General features: G+C 40.0%; 1 protein-coding gene across 2 annotated transcripts; it reads right to left on the bottom strand.

The window, feature by feature from the left end:
* Positions 1 to 5,153: 5,153 nt before the first annotated feature.
* On the bottom strand, positions 5,154 to 8,990 carry LOC106747975. Of its 2 annotated transcripts, none has more exons than XM_014626067.1 (10): positions 8,736 to 8,990; positions 8,261 to 8,323; positions 8,028 to 8,172; positions 7,673 to 7,906; positions 7,400 to 7,546; positions 7,131 to 7,239; positions 6,884 to 7,042; positions 6,608 to 6,798; positions 5,994 to 6,060; positions 5,154 to 5,864 (listed from the first exon to the last, which is right to left on the bottom strand). In XM_014626067.1, exons 1-10 carry the CDS (start codon positions 8,834 to 8,836, stop codon positions 5,749 to 5,751), a joined length of 1,332 nt encoding a protein of 443 aa, XP_014481553.1. In that variant the 5' UTR covers positions 8,837 to 8,990; the 3' UTR covers positions 5,154 to 5,748. The 2 variants fall into 2 exon arrangements, with proteins under 2 accessions (XP_014481553.1, XP_014481554.1); XM_014626068.1 differs by having other exon boundaries at positions 8,261 to 8,339; positions 8,736 to 8,822.
* Between the last annotated feature and the right edge of the window lie 354 nt (positions 8,991 to 9,344).

Raw genomic sequence — 9,344 nt, 5'->3', positions numbered from 1 at the left:
TGCGACCGGGTCGAAATTTCGGCTCTGTGTTAAACTTTCAATTCTACAACACAGTGGACGCTAAGATAACAATATAGGTTTAATTTCAATTCTAATTGACTTCTACTTTGACTTTAATGATGTCTTAAATTTCCGTTTTCGCTGTTTTAGCGCCAAAACAGGCTGTTTCAGGTAGCATCAAAATTAAATCTATACATTGAGGAAAAATATTTAAAAAAACTAAAAAATATTTGTTCGATAGATATTAATAATACATATTTACTTTTACTAACATACATATTTTTATACTGAGAAAAAATTTTTCCAAATGAGAAAATACATTTTTTTTTTTTAATCTGTACACTTCCATGAAAACAATTGTTTATTCTATTTAAATTAAAAAAATTAAAAAGATGTAAGTAAATATGTTATTAGTACCTGTCGAATAAATATATTTCTTATTTTTTAGATATTTCTCCTCTCTCTCACATACACACAAATACACATACAGTGTACAATCAAAAGTTCAAGAAAAAAATGCCAGCGTCATCAAAGTAGGTTTTTATTAGTCCGCAGGCCTAAGTAAACTACCCTTAAGTCTCCTGTAGTGGCCGCAGCTATCTTGTTTTATGACGTCGTGGCCGCAACTATCTTATTTTATAACGTTTCAGAAGCGAGGAAATCTATGCTGAGAATTCTTGCGGTATACGTTCAGGTAAAAAGATGTACCCCCAAAATGACATTTGTGATGAATTCAATATACTTGTAAAATATTTCGACCACTTTCTTTTCGCTCAGACGATCAATAAATGGCTATAAAATTAACGTGACAAAATCATGAAAAGGGATAGGTTAAAAAGGAAGTCGTGAATTTTACGGTTATTTATCGGTCGCGAGAGCAAAGATTCGGAATATTCTACAAGTCCGCCGAATCGATCACAAATGTCATTTTCTGGGTGTACCTTTTTATTGAAATTATACCGCAAGAATTCTTGCCACGCGTTTCCTCGCCTCTGGCGTCATGAGACAAGGATAATCGCAGCGACTACCCAGGACGGGGCCTCAGGAGCGTGGAAGTGGCATCCCCGAATTTCGTTCTGCTTCGTAGCGTTCCACTTCTCGCGTTTTAAATTTCGCGTAAGTTACATCTCGCAGTTTTTACGACGCACGTCACCCGGTCGCGTATCGCGTAACCAGGCACCTTGCTAAATTACACGCTCGCGCACACCGGGAAGGTGCATTTCAGCAGATAAGCCACGTCAGCGCATCGCGGGTATGCGCGCGCGGCTCGCCGTTATAACACAAAAGGCAGAAACTTTCGGTAGCGAACGAGCGCGTATAATGCGAAGGAGCAGCGGCGGTTGTTGCGGAGAAAACTAAAGGACCGGGGGAGCTAACCCCGCCACCCTTAGCTGTCATTTCGAGCATGTAATGCATCCGTGCACCTATGCCGCGGCTCCACCGCTCCGTCCGCGCACGAGTGCGCTTCCTCTTCCTCCACTTCTTTTACCACCTTCTCTTTTCTCCACGCTGCGGATTGTGGATACAGACCGGGGCCAGAGGAGACGGCTTTCACGGGCCCGTGAACCCTTTCGAACGTGTCCGCGATAATCGCGAGCGATAGCGCGCACCGAAATATTTTGACCGCGCGCGCGATCCTCCGGTCTTTTTACTCGCTCGTGTCTTCATAGAACGCGGGAGATTCGCTTCTCGCGGAGTTGCGAATCGCGGGGAGCTGCCTGTTGATTCTTCGATGCTCTTATATACCCGGTTTTGGATTATACAAAGTACTGGATCAGTCGAAAAATTCGGTCCGATTCCAACGGGTCTGTGTCGCGTCGGTCACCGATGACCCACGCGCGTGGATGACACAAGTCACATAAAATTGGCCCGCCACATGTCAAAGTCAAATTTGACTTTATTGCGTTCAATGGAAACAAATTATTCATCGACCGAGTTATCGTCGACGTCGTTGTCTACGATCCCTCGCCAACGTTCTGACAGCGTGGTTTTATCGTGAAAGGTGACTAGTTTATCGTCGAGGAAAACAGAAAACCGAGCCGAACTTTTTCACCGAGAGTGTTTTCCACATTTGCGGATTGAATTTCGGGTGAAAATACACAGATGTGGTGCTTATTTAATCGGTGAACACGCATTGTCCCTCAAAACTAAAATTCCGAGATCTGAGACCATGAAATAATGTTCCGAAAAGTCATAATCCCGAACTGTAATTTTTATAGTTCTTCGGGACGTTATATACTTTCGATATTTCGGGAAAATTCTTTTCCAGGAAATTCGGGATTATGAATTTTCGAGACATTGCTCTGTGTTACGAATTTCGGTTAATTATTTTTTGCTGGGTAATGCAGGTCCGCCATTTAATTCACATGATATAACGCGACAACGCTGTTCGATCGCGAGACTTTGAAGATCGGGTCGCTCGGGAAGAATAAGGAAAATCCCAACTTGCCGTTACACCGAGGAAGACAGGTTGCGCGTGGCAAAGGTCGCACGAGGGGTCTCTCACGTCCCGTTGCCGGCTCGATTTTTCCCAGGGAGTTGCGCGCGGAATTACGAGAAACTTAGGGCTAGCCGGCAGTTGCGCGAACAACACGCGAACTCCCTAAACTGACTAACACACGCCGCACTTTCGTGCAGCGGATGCCGCTTCACAAACGGCAAAACTAGACGCAACACACAACAACCAGCCACCGCCGCGCCTCCCTCCTTTCCTCTCTCCCTCCCTCTTTCTCTCTTTGGCATTACTTCGGGCATGTAATGGAGCTCGACGGGTCCCGACGACCACGACGACGACGAGAACCAAAAGGTGCATCCTTTCCACGCAAATACCGCTGTGGTACCAGCAGCAACGGCGAAAACAAATATTTGATGGAACGCGAGCGATGTATAAATTCCTCCGGCGACGGACGAGAGTCCACCGAAGCTGCGGAAAGTATCGCCGGGAGTCGCGAGATCGCCTCGCATTGCATTGCGAATTTATTTGGAAATTACGTGCCGGCATTAGAATCCGGAAAATCTCACGAAAGAGAGAGAGAGAGAGAGAGTTGCGGTCGGTTCGGATAACGGAGATAATTACGAACGCGCTTCGACGACAACGGAATTATTTCTATTAACACTCAAAGTGTTCTTTTTCTCTTTGGAATCTTTTTCTCCGTAACACAGAAGTGAAAAGTGAAAAAAGTTATTTAATTTCAACAACAATTTCATGCTGTTCGTGCAGCAAAATCTGTCAGTTCCTAATCAATATATTCAGCTGCTGCTGTATAGTTGCAAACGTTTCAACGATAAGTGAAGCATCACTGTTTAATAAAATAGTCTAAATATAATATTTAAATTAAAATAATAGTTATATAAAATAATTAACAAAATAGTTTCTTTTTTTCTTTCTTCTTCGAATTTTGCATCTACTCTTCTGTGACACATAAGCGGAAAATATCTCGAGGGATCGTGAAATCGCGTCGTCCGCGGCCACACATTCTGCGCCGTGAATTTATTTAGAAATTACATGCCGCCACATTAGGACGCGGAAAATATCGCGGGGGAGTTTCGGCCGGCTCGAGTAACGGCGGCAACGTTTCAACGACGACTGTGAACCATTTCTATTGATATCCAAAGTGGACTCTCCTTGTTTCTTTTTTTTGTTGAATTTTGCACCTGCTCTTTTGCAACATGCAAATCCCGCAATTTTTTGAAACGCCGTAACGCGTTCGCCCATGTTCGGTAACGCGCGTTTCCGGATGGAAATACAATAATCTCCCCCGGCTCATTAACGGATCAAAATTCAACGATCATAAAAGATACACGTGCCTTTCGAGGGAGAGGAAGGCAGGAAAGGAGGAAAGCGCGAGCGAGAAGCTTCTTTCAACGTTTCGAGTTGGCGCGTGGAAAAAAATGTATCGTCGAGCTTAACTTCGGCGTATCGCCCGGTTCGTATCCGCGGCGAGTCGATGCCGTGAAAAATTAGCGGCCGACGGAGGAAATTAATGGAAAAACGGGGGGTACGAGGATGCGCGCGCGCGCTCCTCTTATTCTCCCGGCTTTTTCCGACCGACTGGCTGGCGTGAAAGAAACCGCTCGTCTACATGACCTTCGACGCTAATTAGTGCATTCTTTGCGCCACTCGCGGATATTCGCGCGATAATTAACGAGTTTCGAAACATCCCCGGCGCGAAACTCGTCCTCCCCCTCCCCTCCCCTGTTCGCGTCAGGAGAAGACTGCGCTTTCCGTGGCTAATGGTATTTAATTTTTTTCACACGCGGAACAAAAGCAGATCGAGCAAGAACGTTGTATCTCGTAACGATGTAATTAACAAAACGTTACGCATTGTGTATTGCACGCGCGCCAATTTAATAATACAAATTAACCGAGTCTTCCGCGGCAAATGGAAGAGTTTGCCGGTTGCGTTAAAGGCCATTTAACAATTACGTCGCGCTAAATTTGAATATTTGAGTATCCCCCCCTCCCCCTTCGTTACAATTTTGTCACCAAGTATTTGCCCCTTTCCAATATTACACGACATGTAAAACTACCTCTCTCGGGGGATCGATACACAGAACGTCGCGCAATTACGACTCCCCCCTCCCCTCTCATGATGTTACGTAATTGTTGACTGGCTGTCGAGCGAAATTAAAAATCCCTTATTCAAAGAATAAAAGTGTGAAGTCACTTCTCTTTGTGGGGAAAAATTCGACAAATAACGAGTGAAATAATTATTTTTTTTATGGGGGGAAAAAAGAAGTCACAAAACGCGCGAGCGAGAACGATACTGGTTTTATTCGCTACCCCTTTTCGCGAATAATTCAGTCCCGCCGGCAATGAGAGACCATCCTCATCCAATTATCGCGTTCGACCTACCGCGTTCGCTCGCGAATACAAACACGATGGAGAGAAATTGCGAGGAGCGACGGCAGACGTTACATTTGGCAAATTTGACAAATCCTTGCTTGCTCACTGATCATTAAGCTGAGTTGACATAATAAACGCGGCCGCGCCGCCGGCTGCCGGTCGAACAACGGAATGTTTTCATTACCGCCATTTCTGCCATTTATTCGTTCCCGCGAGTAATTTACTCGCGCCCGAAAACGGCATCTCCGTCCCATACACGCCGAACCGGATCGATATACACACTAGCTTTGGTAATAAAACATCGTGATAATTAGTCAATGCTGTGTTTAATGAAGTACTTTCGGGATCGTATTGTGTAAAATAATGCACGCACGCGTACACAACACTATTTCGGCGCGAGCATTATTATCTTACGCGATCGCACTAATCAAATCTAATGTTTCCTACCGTAACGATCGGCGAGATTGATTAGTATAAAAATAGAACCATCAAGGTATTAGCGATCCGTGATCTAAGATTCATGGCTTACAGAGCAACAGCGAGATTCCTAGAACTAATTTACAGCGTTGCCAAGGTATGAGATGCATAATAACGACATTCGTAACAATCATATGCATAATTTTTTAGACTTTTTCGAAAAAAGTTGGAAAATTTCGTACCGAACACTTAATCGATTTCAATGCGAATACTAATGTCCTTTTTATATTACAAATAAAATTGATTCGGGTAATACTGTTATAATCTCGGTTAGCACGATAGCAATATACACTTATTATCGCCAATCTTGGAAACAAGACAGTAAAAGTAATATAAATAATTATTAACTTAGTAATGTACATGTATTAAGGAAATAAAAAAATAGGAAGAATATAGTAAGTGTAACAATATGAGAAAAGCAATCGTTAGCAGTCACCAACCCCTTCTTTTTTTTTATCACCCTCAGTAACTTCTTCTTGTTTTTCATCTAATTCTTCATCTGAATGATGCGTGTTGACACCAGCATCGCCAGCAGCGGGATCTGATACAAAAGTAATATCACACTTTATTCGCCAAACATTACTATTCGTAAAAACACGTTAGTATAAAAATATATTGCNTCTCTCTCTCTCTCTCTCTCTCTCTCTCTCTCTCTCTCTCTCTCTCTCACCTGGCTCCAACGTAATCTGCTTCATTTTTTCCGGACCTTTCAAATGTTTCTTTGGCGAAGTATTATTCTGTAACACAGAAAAGAAAATCTATCATATATATATCTAAATGTGTATGTGTGTGAAATACTATGAATATACATCACATAAAAATTATCGTAACAATATATAGAATTTTTTACATGAAATAATCTCATGATTATTTTTGCAGCTTCAATCAATAATTCAATAAAAATATGCGTGACATATTATGTATGTAACATCCCAAACATCACGTAATATTTATAAAATATTTTTAAAATATAGATATTAAATGTTTCATAAATATTCAAAAATATTCACAAAGATTATTTTTCATAAATAATTAAAACATCGTTTTACTTAAGTGAAGTTATGTTTTTATTATTTATGAAAAATATTCTTCATAAATATTTTTGAATATTTATCATAATCTTTCTCATACTGACTTTCCCGGACATTTGAATATTTACAAAATATTTAATATTTATAGTTTTTTTTATATTTTATAAATAGTATACTGTCCTGGATATCTTTAATTCGTGGAAACGTGACAAATATGGACTGACATGTTGATAAAAAAAAAGATACTTCATACCTCGTAAATTCGTTCAATGCGTTCTTGTTTTGCTGACCTTTCCTGGCCTTTTATTCCAAACCTGAAGAATGGTCCGAAGCCGAAATTGAAGGATCCGCCTAACAAGAATAACGGCAATAATATCACACATATGCAGAAAGTCACGCAAATGATGATTGAGGTAAAGAATGATTGCATGAAGTTCATCTTGCCTGTGGAAAAAACCTATGATCAATTTTTGTTCGACGTAATGCTTGAATCGGGAAATCATTAATTTCGACACATTTTACTACTTACTGGTAACGTTATTTATAAACTCAGACATAACGACGCCGAAATATGACAAGGGATGAAAGATGGTTTTAGTAAGGAAATGCGTCAACGCAAATGCAGGTGTTACTTGCAGCTTTGGATTGGTCATGAGTGCTTTGTAATACTTCTCGCACTCATTCGTACCTGCAAAATAGATAAAAATGCAAGATCAAGGTAGACAAGACATCCGTGAAGACATCATGAATACATCTTAATTTCGGCGAAGACTCACTTGAAAACCACGTCGTTATCTTGTCCCATGTGCCCATCTTGTGCGGCTGACAACTGATCGGCATTTCGGCAAATTGCGTTTGTGCAGCCATTAATTCAATCTCTGCCTCCTAGAGAGCAATGATCAGTGTTTGAGATTAAAAATGATCGTCCGGTCTCACTCGAGAATACATGATGCGCACGAAGTTCTGACGTACGCTATCAGATTTTCTCGATGTAATCGATATGCGCAAAGATATATCTATGACTGTGAGACAAAGCAGCGACTACCTGTATGAGCTGCCACCAAGTTATGAAGAAACTCGTCACGAATATAACGTCGAACAGCAGAAAGATCACCAAGCCCCGGGACCATCGCTGCTTTCTCAGTACCATGAAACTAGATATAAGTATGGCCGAGATTATAGTTATATTCCACTGTAAAGGTACCGAAGATTAATTAGATCGATTGTATTGAAAAACTTGTACACATTATCTAAATCAATTAGACCGAACTTCATACTTTGAATGCAAAACCACGCCTCAGGTATTACCGATTCTTACATGTTCTTTCATAATGGACGCGCACTGGATCAGTAACTCTAACAGTTCGTTAAAATAAAAAAACATTTCAGTCACAACGTGACTCGCTGTGTAATCAGGTGGCTTTATCACATTGACGAGTATCTTGTCTACTTCCTTTATAGAACCCTGGCCCTCCACGAAATTTTGCAGGTACTCGTATTGTGAAGAAGATGCTTCCATGCTGAGCGTCCCTATTAATTTGTCGTCAACTCTCTGTTGCATATAAATAAAGATTATTGTAAGATTGATATAAGGTAATAATAAAATAATAATAAATCTGCAAAGTCTCAGATTTGATATTAGATTAAGGATATATTATATTTGGAAAACCTACTTGCATGTCTAGATTTGACAGTAATATAGCGACCATACGTTTGTAAAATACTGCTTCCTGGGTATTACGTTCATCTAGTTCTTCACATTTGCATGACTGCACTGCTTTGAGATACTGATTATTCGTATTTTCTTGTATCGCAAAGCTAAAATTTAAAAGGATAAAAATTATTTGCTAACCTATTTAATGACGTAACACATATATGTTATATATGTGCCTAGAATATTGTATACCTATCTGAGTTGTCCCCTAACTTATAAAAGAAATTATTTATTTTATGAAGCTCATCGGTAGACCTGCAATAAGATGTTTCTGTGGAAAATGTCTCTTAATATATAAAAGATATAGAAAACAATTATGCAGATGTTTCTTAATTATACACAACATATAGAAACATATGCACCATGCTTTATTAATACATCATTAATTCATTAATTAGAAGCATGGTGCCAAGGTGATGGTTATTACATTAACGAACCAACACAGCCTTAACGTGGTTTTTTTTTATTTATGGTAATCCTAGGATAGTACATTTTATGTATTAAAAAATTTGTGATACTTGGTATATACATATGATAAACAGATGTTATCTACTTGAAAACATATGCCAGAAGTATCGAATAGAATGAATAGAATTTGGAAAATATCTTATCATTCGAAATATTTCTTTTAACCGGCTAATTTCATACTGTGCGTCAAAATACTCACTGCGTAGCATCATCGAACGTGTCATCTTCGTCGCAATAAACATTCACAAAAAATATACATAGCAATATTGCAAGATATATTGATGATCTAAGAAATTGCATAATGACGTATCTACGTCTTCGCGTGCTCTTCGAAAATGTCGCAGGAATACAAACCGTCACTACATTCTAAAAAATGCCGGTGATCCCCCGATTCTCTGAAATTGTAGGTTAAAAGCAAGCGGCACACGGTGCTTGTTTTCGTGCTGGATGGAAATACTGCGTTCTGATTGGTATCATCTATTTTTGGAAATGCACCAATCAGAACGCAGTATTTCTATCCAACAAGCAATCCAGCACGAAAACAAGCATCATGTGCCGTTAGCTTTAGAGACGGGAGGTAATCGATCGATGAATCGATAATCGACTCTTTTTTTTTTTCGTTAAAGAATCGATTATTTGCTCAACATTTTAAAATTCAACAAATTCCTACATCGACAGTTATTTAAACATATATAATATATAATAGTAATAATAATATATACTTGCCAGCGAGGAAACACAAATAATGTCCCTCTGAACCTGCCAGTAAGTAGTAGAACTCAGTGGCAGGTGAGACGATATCAAATTT

Source organism: Dinoponera quadriceps, unplaced genomic scaffold, assembly GCF_001313825.1.
Source record: "Dinoponera quadriceps isolate SergipeBrazil2010 unplaced genomic scaffold, ASM131382v1 scaffold2167, whole genome shotgun sequence".
Classification (NCBI taxonomy): domain Eukaryota; kingdom Metazoa; phylum Arthropoda; class Insecta; order Hymenoptera; family Formicidae; genus Dinoponera; species Dinoponera quadriceps.
This window is presented reverse-complemented; position numbering and strand designations above follow the sequence as displayed.

What these genes read in the sequence shown, in the direction of transcription:
- LOC106747975 (XM_014626067.1), bottom strand. Translation starts at nt 8,836, where the DNA reads ATGCAATTTCTTAGATCATCAATATATCTTGCAATATTGCTATGTATA. An exon ending in CGTCCATTATGAAAGAACAT is followed by an intron (nt 7,547 to 7,672) that starts GTAAGAATCGGT and finishes GTACCTTTACAG; the next exon opens with TGGAATATAACTATAATCTC. An exon ending in GATAACGACGTGGTTTTCAA is followed by an intron (nt 7,043 to 7,130) that starts GTGAGTCTTCGC and finishes TCTATTTTGCAG; the next exon opens with GTACGAATGAGTGCGAGAAG.